Source organism: Salmo salar, chromosome ssa09 (assembly GCF_905237065.1).
Source record: "Salmo salar chromosome ssa09, Ssal_v3.1, whole genome shotgun sequence".
NCBI classification, from domain to species: domain Eukaryota; kingdom Metazoa; phylum Chordata; class Actinopteri; order Salmoniformes; family Salmonidae; genus Salmo; species Salmo salar.
The window spans coordinates 23,899,920-23,918,617 of record NC_059450.1 but is presented as its reverse complement, the minus strand read 5'-3'; the positions used below and the strand labels follow the sequence as shown (position 1 = coordinate 23,918,617).

General features: G+C 42.4%; 3 protein-coding genes across 3 annotated transcripts in view; 2 read left to right on the top strand and 1 right to left on the bottom strand.

Annotated features, from left to right (window-relative positions):
• Positions 1-2,086, bottom strand: part of mnat1 (MNAT1 component of CDK activating kinase) — a 60,586-nt gene extending 58,500 nt beyond the window's left edge. Inside the window, exon 1 of the mRNA XM_014210730.2 lies at positions 1,497-2,086. Within this exon, the coding sequence (XP_014066205.1) occupies positions 1,497-1,585 (89 nt within the window). The 5' untranslated portion in view covers positions 1,586-2,086. The remainder of the gene's footprint in view (positions 1-1,496) is intronic.
• A 60-nt stretch (positions 2,087-2,146) lies between these two features.
• six4a (SIX homeobox 4a) lies at positions 2,147-9,499 on the top strand. Its single transcript, XM_014210729.2, has 3 exons — positions 2,147-3,156; positions 5,117-5,796; positions 6,850-9,499. Exons 1-3 carry the CDS (start codon positions 2,429-2,431, stop codon positions 7,476-7,478), a joined length of 2,037 nt encoding a protein of 678 aa, XP_014066204.2. The 5' UTR covers positions 2,147-2,428; the 3' UTR covers positions 7,479-9,499.
• A 6,258-nt stretch (positions 9,500-15,757) lies between these two features.
• On the top strand, positions 15,758-17,783 carry six1a (SIX homeobox 1a). The gene is made up of 2 exons (NM_001139628.2): positions 15,758-16,428; positions 17,115-17,783. The coding sequence occupies exons 1-2, from the start codon at positions 15,869-15,871 to the stop codon at positions 17,407-17,409; spliced, it is 855 nt and encodes a 284-aa protein (NP_001133100.1). The 5' UTR covers positions 15,758-15,868; the 3' UTR covers positions 17,410-17,783.
• The last annotated feature ends 915 nt before the right edge of the window (positions 17,784-18,698 follow it).

Here is an 18,698-nt window from a genome sequence, read left to right as displayed (position 1 = left end):
CACCGTCATCTGTGCTGTACCCCCGTCCCTGCTTCCAAATGCCAAAGGACACAGGCCCTGCGTCATGGTGTGTAGGTAATAAATAACATAAGGCCAGTGTCACTGGCGACGGGGACACTAAATGTGCTGCTGTGGGATTTAAATTTAGACACAGGGTGGAGCGGTTCCATATAGCGTGTGGGACGGCCTACACCGGAATGGCTTCATAGTGTTGTCAGCTGTCAGCAAGACTCTCTCCCCAGTGCAGATAAGACCTTGCCACAGTTTGACCAACGGACAGACAGGAAGATAAACAAAAATATGCTGTGCCGACCAGTTTCTTCAATTTCATTCAAACATAGTGAATCTTAATCAAAACATTGTCTATGAAACTTTTGTCAAGTTTAGGCTCTTTTGTGACAGATCAAATTTGGTTCTGGGTTCCAAGATTGTGTAAATATTGTGCATCAACAATAGCACACCAAACCTTGAAATCATGAGTTATCAAATGACCAGCAGTCAGGACAGTCAAAAACAATTACCAATGTGTGTGGTTGCAGTTTCCTAGCAGCACCCAAATATCTGGTGAAAAGTTCTTAAGAGCACCATCAAGGTGAACGGAGCTAGGGAAGGGTGATCCTCTAAATTGCTTTAATGCAAAGTTATTTACATTTTCTCCCAGTGTGACCCTGCGTCCAGATAGAACAGAAGCTCTGAGTTATGAGTGTGCTGACGAAGCACGGCCACTTCCTGATGGTACGGATAATAAACAAACAGGGTCAAACATATGCGCCAACAGACACCAGCATTTTCCTCACGCGCCACTGCATAACACCACCCATGAAAATCAACCTCCTCTCCTTCATCAGGGAGACTGGGAGGATGTCTGGGCTTACAAACAGGGGATGTGATTGAGGACAGCTTTCTTGCAATATTTTTCTGTTACTTCCATAGAGACTGAGGCAGTACATCAACCTGAGTTGATAGCTATATGGTTACGGTTCAGTATCACATGTTCTTGCAATAAAAATAAACAACAAGCCAGCGTTATCTATTTAAGTGAATAATGCCCGAGAAGCTGGTTTTTGGAGGATATATTGGCACGGGTGTTAAGCCAGAGACGAAAACATTTACTTGTGCATTCTGTACAACTTGTAAACAAGACACGCTGAGACAAGGGGAAGTGTTTATGTTGCAGATAGAATGGGATGAAAAACAGCAAACATGTTGACATCGTGCACCTAAAAGGTCATAGTTCTTCCCTTTCAGCTTTGCTAGCTACATAGTAACGTCAACAGATTCAACTCAACTCCGCGAGTTGAGTTTAGTCGGCTAGCTAACGTTACATAGCAGAGGTACTACTAGCTAACATGACATTTTATATTCCTTGTTGTAGTTGTCTGGCTAAATAACATATTTAACGGGTTGAAACCCTGCAGCTATATCTGTGAAGCTAGCTCGCTCAGGACACTGCTGGGCTTGCTAGCTAGTTAGCATGAATGGATAACGTTACTCACAGCGTGTGGCCACAAACATTCACCATCAGTTTCAGGGAAGGATTCCTGTATTTTGTTGTCTTGCATCTCGGACACCCTTGGTCGTCCATCTCTACAAAGCACAGAAATGAGAGAAAACAAAACTAGCCAGCTAGCTAGTAAGTTAGCAATCTTTCTTGACGGTTCACTCAAGCGGTCAAATGTGTCACCTTCAAATAGTCCCGGTAAGAACGCTTCCTAGTTAATGGTTCCTCAAAGTGCATCGCACAAAGAGGACAAATGCAATATAGTGATAAATATTGTTATTGTCCAATGATTACAAGAATAAACTCACACACACGAACATTTCAGAATTCCACAATACTTAGGCCTACCGGTATTTGACAAATGTACCTCATTAGCCTAACTTTCATCAGTTCACTTTTTTACATTAATCGAAGGTGGAATTGAAGGCATAATGGCAAGGGTAGGCTTTCATCTCACCGAGTATTTATTTATTTCTCTAAAAGGGGCAGTCCATTGTCACATAACTCAGTTGGTGCAATCAAAAAATGATATGCCATAATGCAGGCAATATGGATAGTCTTTTCCGCTCCCATAACACATTCCCAAACAAATTCACCTTGTACAGGTAAGCCTCTGAAATACTGTACGTCATGTCTGAGTGACAGATGCAAACCAAACACTCGTCTCTGGATCGTGGTCGCTCCTCCCTGGTGTAGCCCGTCGTAGCCCGTCGTAGCCAATTGGGTGACTCTCCTGCAGACAGACCCCAATGCCCCTTCTTGCTACAGTTCCCGCAGAGTAAAAATCACATTGGAACTAAAGGGGAGAGCTATCCATTTACAGCTGCTGCCAGACATTCGATCGTGTTCGCATGGCGAGGGGGTAACCTGATCGGCTGAAGGCTTGCCGAAACCAGGGAGGAGTGACTTACAAGGAAGGCTTGAAAAATGTCTTCTTCTTCAGGAGAAGTCACAATTTCAAATAACATCAAGAAGGAAAATGTGAAGACGGACAAGCGAGATTGCATCAAGCTTCTAGCGCTGGATACCGCGGAGTTGTCTATGGAGCGCGCAACTTCGAACACTGATGCAGTCCACAGTGAACTTCTGGTGAGCGCGGCTTCCTCGCTGGCATTCTCCCCGGAGCAAGTGGCGTGCGTCTGCGAGGCTTTGCAGCAGGGAGGCAATGTGGACCGGCTGGCCAGGTTTTTATGGTCCTTACCACAGAGTGACCTGCTACGTGGCAACGAAAGCATCCTGAAAGCCCAAGCTCTTGTCGCTTTTCATCAAGCTCGGTACCAGGAGCTCTACAGTGTTTTGGAGAACCACAACTTCAGTCCATTCAATCACTCCTCGCTGCAAGACCTCTGGTATAAGGCACGGTACACCGAGGCAGAGAAAACGCGGGGGAGACCTCTGGGCGCCGTGGATAAATATCGGCTGCGGAGAAAGTACCCACTACCCCGGACTATCTGGGACGGGGAAGAGACAGTATACTGCTTCAAAGAGAGGTCCCGCAACGCGCTGAAGGATCTCTACAAGCAGAATAGATATCCCTCTCCAGCCGAGAAAAGAAACCTCGCTAAAATCACGGGACTCTCCTTGACGCAGGTCAGCAACTGGTTCAAAAACAGGAGACAGAGGGACAGAAACCCGTCCGAAGCACAATCAAAAAGGTGAGAAAATAATCCGTTAATTGTTTGATTTTACGCAAATGGCACAGTGTGCGTAATATCTTAAGAAATTAAACTCATAAATTCATTACCAGGAGTCATTTTGAGAGATTATTGCTGGCAAGGTCGAGCAGGCTTGCCTTGTATGGTACATGCACACCTGACTGTAGCCTCTGACTATTGCATGGTAATCGCTCATAGAGCTTGGTGTGTGAGTTGACAGCGTAAATCATTAACATTATAATATAGGCACAAAAAAAAGTGTGCCGGGTAGCTTACACGCCGCTAATGTTTTGAAATATGAGGCTGTTGCCATCCAGATCAGGTTTCATTTGCGTGTTAGGGCACTAAGAGCATGGACACCAGTCCAACATAAGCCTACTCTATTCCAAATATAACTTTTATACTCTAAATTGTGTTATAATGGTGTTATAAATAAGTAGTTTTTTTATAGATGAAGCCTATAAATATGAATAGTCTCCGTTCGTGTGTTAGGGTTCACAATTAACTGAATCCAATTCTCACTACATAAATCACTTTGGCAATTTTCTTTCCCTCTTATTAAACCGGGGGAATTAGAACACCTCCCCTTCGTTAGAAAATCCGCCACCCCCAGACAGATAGATATTATTCCCTTCTTTTTATGTTTTCTTCTCGCGCGCACCTGGTGGAGGTGACCTCTTACCCCCCTGCACACATTGGTTGAATCAACGTTGTTTCCACGTAATTTCAACGGAATTACATTGAACCAGCGTGGAATAGACTTTGAATTGAGCTCTGTGCCAGTGGGTACCCTCTCTCTCGCTCCCTCTCTCTCTCTCGCTCCCTCTCTCTCTTTCTCTCTCCCTCTCTCTCGCTCACGCTCTCTCTCTCTCGCTCCCTCTCTCTCTCTCTCTCTCTCTCTCTCTCACCACAAACTTCCCAAAAAATAATGTTATAAATTGCTCAAAGGCATTTGTTTTTGCAATCCACTTCATTCCAGTTTGTGGGGGCCAATAATTATATTGCCACTGACTAAACATTATTGTGCTTTGAGTGACAAAATAAGTGATTATAAGCCTGAGCTAATTTATGGAGAAGATGAATAGGATTTACGCTTCTTCAATAATTGGCATGCAGGCCTCAGGACGATGAAGAATACGTTTCTCTTTAGTTCAGAGAGCACGTCTTTTTTTGTAGCAAGGGGAATGCAGCTGTTTCAGTCACTCACTCATGATGAAAAATACGATTCAGATGGCATTGTTCTATTTCCTAATATTTTACGAACATTATTAACTTAAAAAGTGAAGCTATTGCAAACATAAAATAAAATAAACGTTATATGCCAATGACCACTTAAGAAAATACAAATAAAGGTATTTGACCATTTGTGTTGTCACGCTGCGACCGCTTGCACTTGTCACCCCGGAATTTATTACGCCAAATGGTAGGCCTGAAGGAGTATAACTAAAGGAGGGCTATAATCAAATTTACTCTCCATGGGTTAAAACGTTTGGTAGTCGACTTTCCTCATTAAAGCCATGTTTGAGAGATCTCCATTGATCACCTCTGTTGTTGTGCCCACAAATATTGGGTACTCATAAAATTATATAGCCTTCCTTTCTCCTATGTAATGTGGTTGTATCATTATTTTAATAGGCTAAGAGAGTTGAGGTATGGATAAAGTTGCTTTGACATATCAGCCATATTTCTTTGTATGCAAATAATGTCTTTCTATGATTATTTCGGTTTCAAAATCAGTCTGTCACTCACTCTGTCAGTAGTAAGACTCAACCTGCGCACTCACCAATGACAACATAAGTCAAACCAGTAGGACAACTTACTTCACTGAGCTCAATTCTTCCTCACACAATTCCATCATTAAAGTCTACCAAGAGTTAAGAAGAGGACATATTTTCTTCAGACAGTCCCTGAGCTGCTTTCAATATCTCACTCTCTTCTCCCCCTGGCATTTTTTCCACAGTGAATCTGATGGCAACCACAGCACAGAGGATGAGTCTAGTAAAGGGCAGGAGGAGCTCTCTCCACGCCCCCTCTCCAATTCATCTGACGGGACGATGACCCATGGGGTCCTCCCCCTGCAGACAGGGTCTCTGGACAGTGGTGTAATCATCCAACAGATTGGAGACATCAAGATACCCCCTGGATCCACCAGCGAGGTGCTCTTCAACGGAAACCTAGTGACCAGTAACCCCTCCACTGTCTTCCATAACGGTGGCTCGTCTTACCTCCAGGCCCCCAGCAACATCCTGTTCAATGGGCTCAACCTGGGCATCCAGCCCTTGGCCTTCAACCCCCTGCGGCCTTCTGGGGGGGTCCTAATGGGGGGCTCTGGTGTGGACATGCAGATGCAGGCAGGCCAGGAGAAGGGGCTGGGCGGCTCCAGTGTGGACTACGCCTCCTACTCCGGCTGTGTAAACGGAGCAGAGGTGAAGCTGGAGGGGGTTTACAGCATGGCAGCTCAAAATTGCGGCTCGTCCGTCCTCACGTTCAGCTCGTCCTCAGGGGCGCTCCAGCTGGGCGGTTACAGTCTGGTCCACGTGCCCAGCGGTGTATCCAACGGTGACGGGACGCCACTGCTCAACAGCAACTTGGGTCTTCCTCCTCTGCAGCTCCCCTCTGGCTCCTCATCACTCTCACAAGGTGGGTTGACTTTACCTCATATCTGTCTACGTGGTGGTGTGTGTGTATCAGGGGGTGTTGGGAAATGCAGAAGACACATTTCCGTTCTAACCAATGGACAATAATGTTGTATTTTATTCTATTCTACATTGAAAACAAAAAATCCACATTGAAGTTTTACTGATAGCAGTTTCCGAGGTATTGGTGACAACTAATGACTGTTCTATATATAGTATTATAGCATTTTAGGTGCTCTTCCAACTGCTAATAGAGAAAGAGAAGAGTGCAATACAGTAAAATGGTGGTTGACCCTAACCTTTCAAACATCTAAAATATTAGAGCAACTTAACCCCTCTCCCCTTCAAAAAAAATTGGAGTCCTGGGTTGAAATGGAAATGGGTGTAGTCACCAGCTCTGTTATGCATTCAATATGTCTGAGCTGTCTTAGCAGATGCTTTTTACGACACTGCAATGAGTTGGGGCTGGACGCAAAGGCCACACACAGACCTACACACACACATCCATATTTTCTTGTTTGGTGATATACGGTGGTCATGGAAAATTCTAGAGATGAATGGAACACAGGTTCTGAAGTCATCATCAGTCATCATCACTGCACACTCCTGACCTCAGGGGGACAGAGGAGGATAATCTGTTTAAGACAATCACAGGACTGAAAAAACGTACTAACGAGGAGAGAGTCATTACAGCACTTCATTTGACACAAAGCAGAGAACTCATACCAGGACAACAGAAAAGTAAAATGGAAAGAAAAAAGCCTTCTTGTTGGCCCATAGCAGGCTTTTACATCAATACAACTCTCCTGGGTCCCACAGGGCCAGCTTCAAAAACCAGGAGTTGTGAGAGAGACACAGCTGAGATTTCAGATGGAATTCTGTTGCAAGTTAGAGTATGAGTGAGTAACCGTAAGAGTGAAGCCAAAGATTTACAGAACTATGTTATAGTCAAGGAGGAGAGGATGTTATAGTGGTTCAGAGATAAGAGTATAAAGTACTGTTAGACGAAGGAAGTATAAAATGTTTAGGCTAATGATCTGTCATTTGAATATCCCAGGTACAATCCAAATGAACAATGTAGCAGTCAGTTCTTCTAGTGAGGACTCCTACCACCACCAGCACCATCAGGACAAGCTGGCCATGGCCCCCATGCACCCCAGCACGGTGCTCTACAGCATGGGCAACGCTGGACAGACCTCCATCAAGAAGGAGCCCCTGGAGGGAGGTGGGGGCGGAGGGGTGTACTCCTACCACCATGGCCTTCACCTGGACCCCAGTGGGCAGCTCAGCTACTCCTCAGACCCACTAACCTCAGAGGAGGTCCCCTCCAGGCAGGGCTCCTCCTCTGACGTAACCACCGTCAGCTCCTCCAGTCCAGAGCCTGAGGTCTACACCAGCCTCACCGTCAGCACCCCTCTGATGGCCCAAATAGACCCTAACGGACACCAACTCCAGCCTGGGGAGTACCTCAGGGGCCACAACCCACAACCTGTCCCCTCCTCACACCTTCTGGGCCCTGGCATGAACAACAACTACATGTCTGTGTCGGAGAGTAAGGTGGACGCTAGTGGCGGTGGGGTGAATGAGATGGTGCGGGTCATGTGTGGGGAAATGGAGCCTGGGGAGGAGAAGGAGCTGGCCAAATTACAGACAGTGCAGATGGACGAGGACATGGTTGACCTTTAACCTGTAACCTATGACCTTTCATAAGCACTCATATCTGCCCAAGCAGTGATGTGGTGAATATTTTTACTCTGTTTTTTTTACCATTCATTTCCTCTAACTGTTAAATTATTTGCTAATGTTGTGTTCATTTTACCTTACAATAAACTCTATTCAGATACAAACCCCTTGGATTAGCACCATGAAGTCATCCTAATTAAATATTTTAAAATCCCCCGATCTTTCCTCTATGCCTTGCAGAAAGGCATGACTACCTGTAATTTTCGAAGTCCCTTGCATGCATTTGAACCACATTTTAAGTGTGCATTTTTTAAAGACAACACCTGCTACTTCCTGTTGAGTGGACTTGATCTGCAGAACAGGTGTTGGAATGGCCCTGGTCAATAGACCAGGATGTTCCTCCAAACTAAGTTCATCATCTGGGTGAAACCAAAAAGGTAATTTAGTAGGGGCAGGGGTAGCGTCTCTGTGAAAAGGTTCATTAAAACCACTAACGCTGCACTGAAAACCACACATGAAACCACATAAGAATAACAGGAAACCACTGTGCACAGCAGTTGCTGATTTATGCAATTTAGTACTTCAATAAGAAATGAATGTACATTTGTGCCTCGTAAAATGTCAGACTTCAAATAGGTGGCAGGTAGCCTCAAGGTTAGAGCGTTGGGCTAATAACCGATCCAGTTCGAATCCTGGGGCTGACAATGTGAAAATTCTGTCTCTATGCCTTTGAGCAAGGCACTTAACCCCAGGGGCGCTGGACAATGGTGACCCTGGTCGTGACCCCACTCCCTGCGGGTGTCTCTGGGGAGTTGGGATATGCAAGAAACACATTTCCATTACACACACGTGTAACAGGACAAATATAAGACCCCCCCAAAATTATTATTATTCACTGACCTCTCCCAATTTGCACTATAGCATCAAAACGTAAGATTGTAGCTTCAAAGAACATACTTTTTCCTCTGGGGGAAACATTTGCAAATCAATACTGTGACATTTGTTATAATGTGTAAAACATATTTCAAGCTTCATATATTTCAAGCTTCAACCATTATTGGAGACAGGGTGGGGCCTAAAAGGGCTGTTACACAGTCCAGTCTGTGTCTAAATGAACATAGTAAAACCTCTATATGCTGTTTGGCAACAGTATGTCCCATCATTCATTTCTAAATGTCTCCCAAACTGTCTCTGTGAAAAAATACATCAATAATATTTTTCTACAAAGTAAGACCTGTGTGCCTGTTCGTGTGTTTGTATGAGAAACTGGGAGGGGGTATTGTGTTTGACGGAGGAGAACCGTATGCAGTCTGATGTGTTTTATATGGAGAGGGATTTCTATTGTGTCCCTTTGCATGGCAAACTGAGTTAACAATATTAGAATGTCTTATTACTAGTGCCTTTTACTTTTAATTGCAATTTGTAAATACGATTGAGTGTGGCTAACACGTTCTCTACACTTTATGATTGATGTGTAGGTGCAGAGTGTGACATGCAATGCATTAATGGGTTTCTGATAAAGCTTAGCTATTCCACCTTGGTTAATTTCCTGGTTTTGTCAGATAGGGGCATAAGGCAGACATATCCTGTTATATTAATGTAGAGAGTAAGTGGACGTCATCAGTCAACAAATATATGTGGAGCACACAGACACACAACACAAAACCATTATACGCCATATCAATCGCATGACCAGCAGATGTCATTTACACATAACAGTAAGACAGTAAGACACAGATCCATGTACATAGAGTGGCCAGTACATTTTTCTTTGTCAGGTTCCATGACCTAAACCCCCATTCAGAGTAGTGCTATGAACAGACTGCAAACTGACATAAAGACGACATTACAGAACAACTTTGTCTACTTGCTCTGATGTCATATACCAAAAATGAGCCATAGGCATATGGTAAAAACAGATTGTTTTTTATTTGATCTTGAACTGTATGTTTGTAATCTCAAATGATCTGAATGTATTTTTTTAAATCTCCATACTTCATTAAAAGTTTATATTTATAAAAATATAAAACTGTTCCACTTTTTTGTCATGAACAAAGTTTTTTCTCGATTCATTTTTGATTAATCATGTGAGTTGGGTTTGTGTTTAATGTTATGTCTACAGTGGACCTAAATTCTCGAGACAGGAAGCATACATCTTCTATATATTTAAAAGACTTAAAAAGCCAAACTCTGTGAGGATGGGGGTATAACAGTCGTGCCCTAATCCAACAAGCCTACAACCTCGCTCTGCAAACCTGCAGTGATCATTTGCACATGCCTGGCAACCTGGAGTTCATTAGCCCTCCTTTTCTCATCTCAGCCCCAGTAATTCAAATAAACAGCAATGAGATTTCCAGAGGTACTGCTCTTAGGGGTGGGGGGTCTACAGCTCCAAAACACCCTGTCCAAGGGCCCTCTCCCTGGGCTAACCCAGAGCAAGCCCTGCCTGGCTCACTCAGCCAACCCACAAGTGGACGAATGAGTCAGAGGTGCTGTCACTCACAAGCACCGTGTGTCTGTACAGAGAAAGCCTGAACTGCTCACATGGCTTAGGGGGATTTTACATGATCTTCCACCCAATTCTGATTCACTCCACCGGATCCCAAGTAAGTCTAAGTAAGATGGTGGGGGGGTCGTGGATAGGTAGATGGACAAATTATAGTGGTTTAGAGACCGGACTATTGGCCTTATGCTCTTTGTGGATCCTTTTTATGGGTTCTATGCAGATGACCCAAATAAACAGAAGGTGTTTGTCTCTGCTCACTCAATGGTGATGAGGCCCGGACAGAGACGGGGGAGAGAGTGGGAGAAAAGGAGCTGGAGAGGCAGGTTGCTGGTGTATGGTTACCTGTGCACAGGTGACCTTGCCACAGGCATTGGATTAGCTGATTGTTAGGTATCAGGTAACGCCTCCTGTAATATTGAAGAAGGCTTTGTTGAAGCCCTGAACAATGTCCCATTGGCAATGGGAGCCCATGTTCTGTTGGTCTCACGGGGTGGGGGCCCCAGAAAGCTCGAAATTCCACATTTTTATTGTGCCTGTAGAATAGGAAAAAAATGAACACCACACTCAGTCCTTTTTATGGAAGACTAAACATTATTTTGAAGAACATTTCTACATCTGTTTGTAATATTGCTATTTTACTTTAATTACAGTAGCTTACAAGTCAACCTTGATAGATGTATTGCATATTACATTTTTCCAAAAATATATCACTTTTAAAATTACACACTTGTTTGTATAAAATGCGTCCTGCAGCTATCGTTTACGATCAAGTACAGTCCAATCCAACGACATAATAATGTTACCAAAAAGTAGAAGAAAAAAGATGTAGGCCTATCATTTTTTCCGCAATTTAAAACGTGCACTGTAAAACATGCAAGGGTGAGCAGTAAAAGAAGGGAACCCCCCAGAACCGAGGCCTTATTAAAAACGGTGACCTCTGATCTCTTGGATAGTTTCAAAGATGACATTTAATGCGGTGCAGCAGACTGCAAGCCATATGTAACATGACCTGGGGAGCGCGGTACTGCGCTGATCCACGTCCCACTCACTAATGAGAGGCCAGGGGTCGCTGGGTGCCGCACAGCTCCAACAGACCCACCACCAATACTTTCCCCACTGAGATGAATTTGTTGATTCCGAAAGAGAGAAGTAAATAAATGAAAGTAAAGTTAGTAAATATAAGTAAAATTATGCTTTGTTAGTGAAAACGGGCATTCTACGGTGTTTACGATGTGAGATGTGTCTGTGCGTAAAATCCGTTGGTAATGACAGAGGTTAGGCTAGTTGTTTTCACCATCAAAACCACAAAGCAGTTTTAAACTTCGACTTCAGATAATAGAGTTATCAGGCGTGAGAAAATATCTGCACATGTTCAGTCCATCATCCACAATCAAAGAGAAGGGGAAAGGTGCGACCTGGGGCGATTTAATGGTCGGTTCTGCGGTAAAAGGGCAACGTATAACATATGCGTAAAAACGGTCCAAACGTGGACTAGTAAACGTCCCCTGATTACACGTGCCCGTGTGTTTCCATCCATCTCTATATCTCTCTCTTTCTCCCCCTCACTCACACACACACACACACACACACACACACACTGAATATGTTGAGAGAGAGGCAACAGCTGGGAGGCCGCATCATCTCCACACCACACTGATCAGGTGGTATTTCCCAGAGAAACACACCACTTTGTAACAGGAGCGACGCAGATAAGACTCATATGACTATTGAGGAGTTAGACTTCGTCTAAAAGCCATTCAAGCATGACAGCTTCTTTCGCCATGCCGAATGTCACCTGCCCAATATATGTTTTATTAGTTCTGTTTCCAACACTCATAGACATTTTAAATTCATGTAAAATATAATTTAGCACATTAACACTGAAAATAAGGCATTGTGAATATATCACATCTCGATCTGTGCATAAGGCAGTTGGATTGTCGTTTATAAGATGGCGCCCCCTCCCTGCCAATAACCTTACACGTTGTCTGAAACCAATGGTTTCAAATGGTTTACAAAATGAGGACAACACGACAAAACATTGTGGTTATTTTAATACATAGAACTCGTACAGGCCTACGGTAAAGCCTCTTAATCGAATTATATTTTAACAAGAGGACCAAAGCATTACTGACCTGCTGTATAAAAACCTTTCGTAGCCTATGCGCTGGCCTTGCGAGGAAAGTGAGCCGTAATGATTTTGATTGGGGGTGACCGCAGTGCTGTTATAAAATGCCTAATTTTCTAACTTGATAGGATCTTATGTTACGCTGATAATTGCGGCTGCAATTTGATTTACTCATTCATGTCAACGGTTGTGTTTTGAGAAAGCAGTAACTAATTCGGAGTATTGCACTTAAAGTGATGAATAGGCTTGTATTTTTACTATATAGGCCCTATGTAGGGCTGAGCCTATAAGCCATTACAAACTAACAGAATATAAATAAAATCCAAGTCGTGGTAATTAATGAATCACATCATTTCGTCACAGGTGAGTGAGTTAAATGATCAATTATATATTTAAAAAAGAACAATAATACAATATTGTCATTTATACAGACACGACATATGCCTAAGCCTATATTGGGTTATACAAATATAGACAATCTAAAACAGATTTGATGTAACCTAACAAAATACATGTTTGTTTAAGAATGCTTGTTGCATACTTTGCATAGTTTGAATATATATAGGCCTATAGTCCTATGCAACGAATTGTACGGGGTGGCAAATATTATAGGCCCACTTTTTAATTGAAAAACGTTTTACAGCAATTATTAGGTCTCGAACTATTTTGATTTATCCAAGTAGGCTAGATATCTTAAGGAAAGCCACTGGACTACATACATTCCATATTTTTCAGCCAATTTGAACAGTATCAGCATTGTTCCAGTCAACAGCTGAAATAGCAGCTTTGATTTAGCGAAACCCATCTGCTAGCCTATTGTTTGTGTTAAGCCGGCCTTGCTGGACTTTCATAATTTTACTCTCTCCCCTTTTTATGAAGAAAAAGCTTCACTCACAAAACGCCACATATAGACGGTTTGATATGAAATATGGTGACGTTTTTATGAAGTGCTTTATGTTTTTGTGGCTCGGTTTCTTTCTCCCTCTCGTTGTGTGCAGAGACGTGGCCAGTCGTCATCGTTTCTCTTGGGCATTGGAGGGGTGTCCACATCTTGAAATAATCACGACCTGAGATCGAGCACGTCCCCCTGGCTTCTCCGGTTAAAGGAGGAGGCGCGGCGCAATGTGGTAGAGATATTAGAGAAACCTGCGAGTGGCTCATTTGCTGGTGCATGGGGTTTGAGAACTTAGCGGAGCGCACCCCATAGGTAGGCCTAATGTCGAGGACTGGCAGGCCAACCACAATATGCACCTTTTATTAACTGCAAAATGATGTGGCCTTTGTTTTCGATTGTAGCCTATCCCAACTTAATTAATATCTTATTGTACTGTCTGATTTTCATGACAGAATGCACATCTCTTAACCGACGTTAGGCTACTTGGGATGCTCGTTTGATTTTGTTTTCCTTTATAATCAGTACAACTGGGAAGGTCGAGCAATTATATCTGGCCGGAAGTTCATCAGGAGGCAGTTATGTTGAGATCATAATACGTTCTCAGCAAAGCTTTGAGTCTTAAACTTCATTCATTGCATACCCTCGTTAATTAGATTGTATGATGGAAGGTTCATTTACAAAAAGTGCACCTAAGTCAATATTATAATCTTTATGGTAAGAGGCATTATTTCCAGACTGATGAAGCACGAGGTAGCCTACAGTTTGTTTTTGCAGGTGTCTGCGACCACAAAAACAATTGATAAAATCAACGCTCGATTAAACCTTAACTGGCAGTGGTGTATGGAATACCAAATATGTTAACAGTAAATTAGACTATATTTCATTAGTAATATCACATATTGGTTAAATATGTAGCCTAACGGGCAGCAGAAGTAATATTGGCTGCCCTAGAAATGCTTCTTTCGGGTGTCTAGTTCTCAACGTGTTGCCGAGAGTCAAGTTGCAAAACCTGGGAAAGATAAGGAATTTGATCTATCCTTCAAAATAACGACTCAACGACCAAGAGCCTGTGACTCACATCACTAATGTACTAATGGATAGGTGTTATGTTTCACGCCACAACATTGACGACAGCAGGGGAAAGACGATTTCCAAGAAAATAACCTTGGGAGAGCCCAGAATATACATGTACATCATTTCCTAGAAATATAAACTTTTCACACCATAATAAATTAACAATTAGTGCAATATAGTAGGCCAGTCTAAAACTGACTAATGCGAATTGAAACGAAACAACATAAAAAAAACAGATATAATATAATATCCTAATGATTAAATATAAGCCTAATGGTGTAGGCAAGGCTTTTGGAAATTGAAAGAATTAGACAAGTTGCAAAAAAACTCAAATACATAAATTATCAATGGACATTTCCATCAATGTGGTAACACATGTTTAGGTTCAGCCAGTCAGGTAGGCCTATGCATTGGTGCACATGAATGAAGAGGAGTCGAGTCACACCAGTAAAATATAATGCAATAGTCTACTTTAATACTGATGTACAAACTGAATAGCATAACGTTGGGTTTATTAGGGCTATTATTTGGACATTAAATAACATGAAAGGAAATCTATTCCATAATCTATAACACATTATTATTTTTGGAAAATGTCCGTTGTAAACTCAGTGAAATATACTACATTTGAGGCATGTTTAACGTGTAAGAAGGCTACTTTTCTACATTATAAGGTATAGGCCTATAGCTTTCTATAATCAATAGATCATCATGCAATATTTACATACTTTCAAATAACTGTCCTAAGTTATTTTTGAAATAGGATAGTATTGGTGCTTTAAACCCATGCCAGTTTATTTACAATATCTTTACAATTTTGCACCCCACTGGGCATAGATGCCATTTCAACGTCTAGGTTTTATGTACATTTGTTGTTTTCAACTAACGTGAATTCAACTTGAAATCAACAAAAAATGTCACCATGTCATTGGATCTAAGTTAAAATGCCTGTAAGTTGATGACGTTTTGCAACTCCAATAAGTGTTCCACGTTGTTTCAACGTCATCACAAAGATTTTTGGGGTTAAATGACATAGAAAAAACGTTGGTTCAACCAGTTTTTGCCCAGTGGGATGTTTCTTTACCTTTCTTTCCTATCTGAAAGCCCCAACCTTTGTGGCAGGCACTCATGACACGTATAACTATCATAGGAAGTTCTACAATTATATCACCTCATAAAATAAACTACTTGTAATTAATAGACTATGAAAAATAGCAGGGACTTACACAATCTGCGTGCTATTAACGCGAATGCAAGATGAGGGGGGTTGACAGTGACAATAATGAATCATGCATGGTGATGCAATAAATTACTTCAGCTATATCCATCGATCTCTTACTTAACTTCAAGCCCTGTCTGAAACTCTCCAAAAACATGGCGAGAACATGATAAAAATGCCCTTTAAGCGGTCTGTAATAATTGATTAGCATTTAGGTACCTCTGCTCCCTCCGCTAACGCTGGAGAGGAGTACAGGGTGGGGGGGCTCCAATTTCAGCCCCTGACGTATTCCCTCCAGGGAGGAAACGGAGCTGCAAACTCAGTTCTGCTCCGCTGCCAGGGTATAGGGCAGTGGAAGAGCCAATCAACGAATCGCGCAGCGCTCTCTTTAAGCCTGACATATCTCCAACAGGAACAAATTGTCCCAACAATCAACATCCGAATCTCCCGTGCGCATCAGGGGTTGAGTGGATATTGCCCCGGCGGATTGTACTGGGTTCTGGAACACAATAACAGTGAAGAATATATAGACTCTCAGCATCCTTCTGGATTGGGCTGGGGACCCGACATCATGTCAATACTACCTTCGTTTGGGTTTACCCAGGAGCAAGTCGCCTGCGTCTGCGAGGTCCTGCAACAAGGAGGGAACCTGGAGAGGCTCGGTCGTTTTCTCTGGTCTCTCCCAGCGTGTGACCACCTCCACAAGAATGAAAGTGTACTGAAAGCAAAGGCGGTGGTCGCCTTCCACCGAGGGAACTTCAGAGAGCTATATAAGATCCTGGAGAGCCACCAGTTTTCCCCGCACAACCATCCCAAGCTGCAGCAGCTGTGGCTGAAAGCGCACTACGTGGAGGCGGAAAAATTGCGCGGCCGACCGCTTGGAGCCGTGGGGAAGTATAGGGTCCGCAGGAAATTCCCTCTGCCCCGCACGATCTGGGACGGCGAGGAGACCAGTTATTGCTTTAAGGAGAAATCAAGGGGTGTTCTGAGAGAGTGGTACACGCATAACCCCTATCCCTCCCCGCGAGAGAAAAGGGAGCTGGCCGAGGCCACGGGACTGACCACTACGCAGGTCAGCAATTGGTTCAAAAACAGACGCCAGAGAGACAGAGCCGCAGAAGCTAAAGAAAGGTATGTTTAGACCAAAAAGTAAAATGTTGCCATATAGGCCTATTAGTTAATAGTAGAATATAATAAACGGAACATGCGTAAACTCCCAGTTGGAATTTCGTTGAATAAATTCCGAACTTTCTAATTTATTTCCAGTGACATGCCCTTGTACTGATTTTTAGATGGCCCAATTAATATTAGAGTAAATGTATGCTGAATGTTTTGTCCATTGTAAGTTAAAATGTATCCACAGTAAATTACATTTCCAACATTTAGTGTGATAAGCCCATTTGAAATGGAACCAATGACAGCCTATTGACTATCATTATTTCGATAGTGTTCTAAACATTTCTGGCATCTGAAGAAGTTATAGCTATTTAGATGTTACATATACAATTGGAGCTACAGGTCACGAGTTTAAGTCGTCAATATATGGAATCAGTATGATAAGATATATTATTCTAATGGGATAATTAAAAGTATATGACCAAAAGTTAACATTTTGCAATTGAAATGTACAAATAATAAAAACGGATTTAATATTTTCTAAATTGCATTCTCCTAAAGTTTAAACCAATATTGTATTGGATTGTTGTTGTCTTATTATTGAAATGTATGGCTTGTTTTTGACCTATAAGACTATAGATTCTGTAAACCTGTGTCCAAAAGGCCTTCATCACTAATTTTGACATATATTCCCTTCTCAGAGAGAACAGCGAAAACAATAACTCCGGCAACAACAAACAGAACCAGCTGTCTCCCCTCGACGGCGGCAAGTCGCTCATGTCCAGCTCGGAAGATGAGTTCTCTCCACCACAAAGCCCTGATCAGAACTCTTTGCTTTTGCTCCAGGGAAATATGAGTCACCCCGGCGTCTCCTCTTACCCTATGACCGGCCTCGGTGGCGCACAGCCGCTGCATGGAATGCACGGACACCCGCACCAACTCCAAGACTCGTTGCTGGGACCTCTAACATCGAGCCTTGTGGATCTAGGCTCCTAAAGGCAAACTGATACTATCTTTGAAAAGACTGATAACTCTACCAGATTGAATAGGCCTACATATATGAAATGAAACTGTGGTAACTTATAACTAGACTGACTTTTGTCTGTCGTTAAATTTGGTTACACCTATAACGCAATTCCTTTATGCGCTTATCCGATTTAGGAGGTACCCTCCTGCCCGTTAATATACAATCAACCCCCTTTTACGAACTCTTAAGTCAACGAGACACTTAAACTGGACAGCCCTTTTGCTTAATTTATGATATTTTTGTTCGGATTAAATGTATAGCAACTTCCTGCTATGGAAACTAAGAAACAACGTTTTCATTAGAATCATAATAATGCGTTTCCAATAAAACAAAAAAGACGTCACATTTGTTTCATGTGTGTTATTTGTATATCCACTCAATAAAATAAATAGCATTATATATTCATATACTATATATTCATTCATTCATTCCTCAAAGATATTTAGGGCATGCAAAAAATATGGGCTAAAATAAACCAAAACATATTGGTCAGGTTTTCCTCCATTTTGTAGCCTTGATGCCTCTACAGTTACGCACAGCCATGGCAGGAAACAATAAAAAATAATATATGTTAAACTTTTGCAGAGGGAGTTATTCGAAAAGCAAATGTTGTTACTTAGACCTCAATGTCACTTGTCACTGCTCACTGACAACATGAGTGAGATAGTGAGGAATTGGTGTGTGTCACTCTGGATGAACAACTGTCAAAGTTCTCTGTTCAACTCTCCGGACCAAAACGACATATTTCATATTTCGTGGAAATTGTTGCTTTAATTTTCACTCAATGTTGTGGGATTTCAGAGATGCTAAAGGCGTTGAAACCAAACACATGAGCAATCCAGAATAACTAACGTTAGAAAACATCCGGATTGGGAACGTCTAAAATGTGGGCCCAAAATCTAATCGGTAAAAAGGGCTATGACATGAGCTATGCACAACAGAGCAGTTTTGTTGAGGATATTTAAAGCCATGTTTTGCCTAAGGCGAAGCCTAGTTCTCGCCCGTGGTCCATGAGCGCTGCGGATCATTACGTCTGTGTTGCAGTGTTTACTTTGCTCTCTCCAAGTGTTTGTTCTGTCGGTTCTGGGCCACCGGAAAGCCACACCATCTGTGAAAGGCGCGCACACGCGATGATCTTACATTAATCTGTGGCCTATTAAGAAGAACAAATAGATGTATATTTTTGTAATATTTCATTCTTACACAGATATGTTCAACATCATGCACAAATGTTAGAATTACAATACAATTACTATTG

What these genes read in the sequence shown, in the direction of transcription:
- six1a (NM_001139628.2), top strand. Translation starts at nt 15,869, where the DNA reads ATGTCAATACTACCTTCGTTTGGGTTTACCCAGGAGCAAGTCGCCTGC. An exon ending in GCCGCAGAAGCTAAAGAAAG is followed by an intron (nt 16,429 to 17,114) that starts GTATGTTTAGAC and finishes TTCCCTTCTCAG; the next exon opens with AGAGAACAGCGAAAACAATA.
- six4a (XM_014210729.2), top strand. Translation starts at nt 2,429, where the DNA reads ATGTCTTCTTCTTCAGGAGAAGTCACAATTTCAAATAACATCAAGAAG. An exon ending in TCCGAAGCACAATCAAAAAG is followed by an intron (nt 3,157 to 5,116) that starts GTGAGAAAATAA and finishes TTTTTTCCACAG; the next exon opens with TGAATCTGATGGCAACCACA. An exon ending in CTCCTCATCACTCTCACAAG is followed by an intron (nt 5,797 to 6,849) that starts GTGGGTTGACTT and finishes TGAATATCCCAG; the next exon opens with GTACAATCCAAATGAACAAT.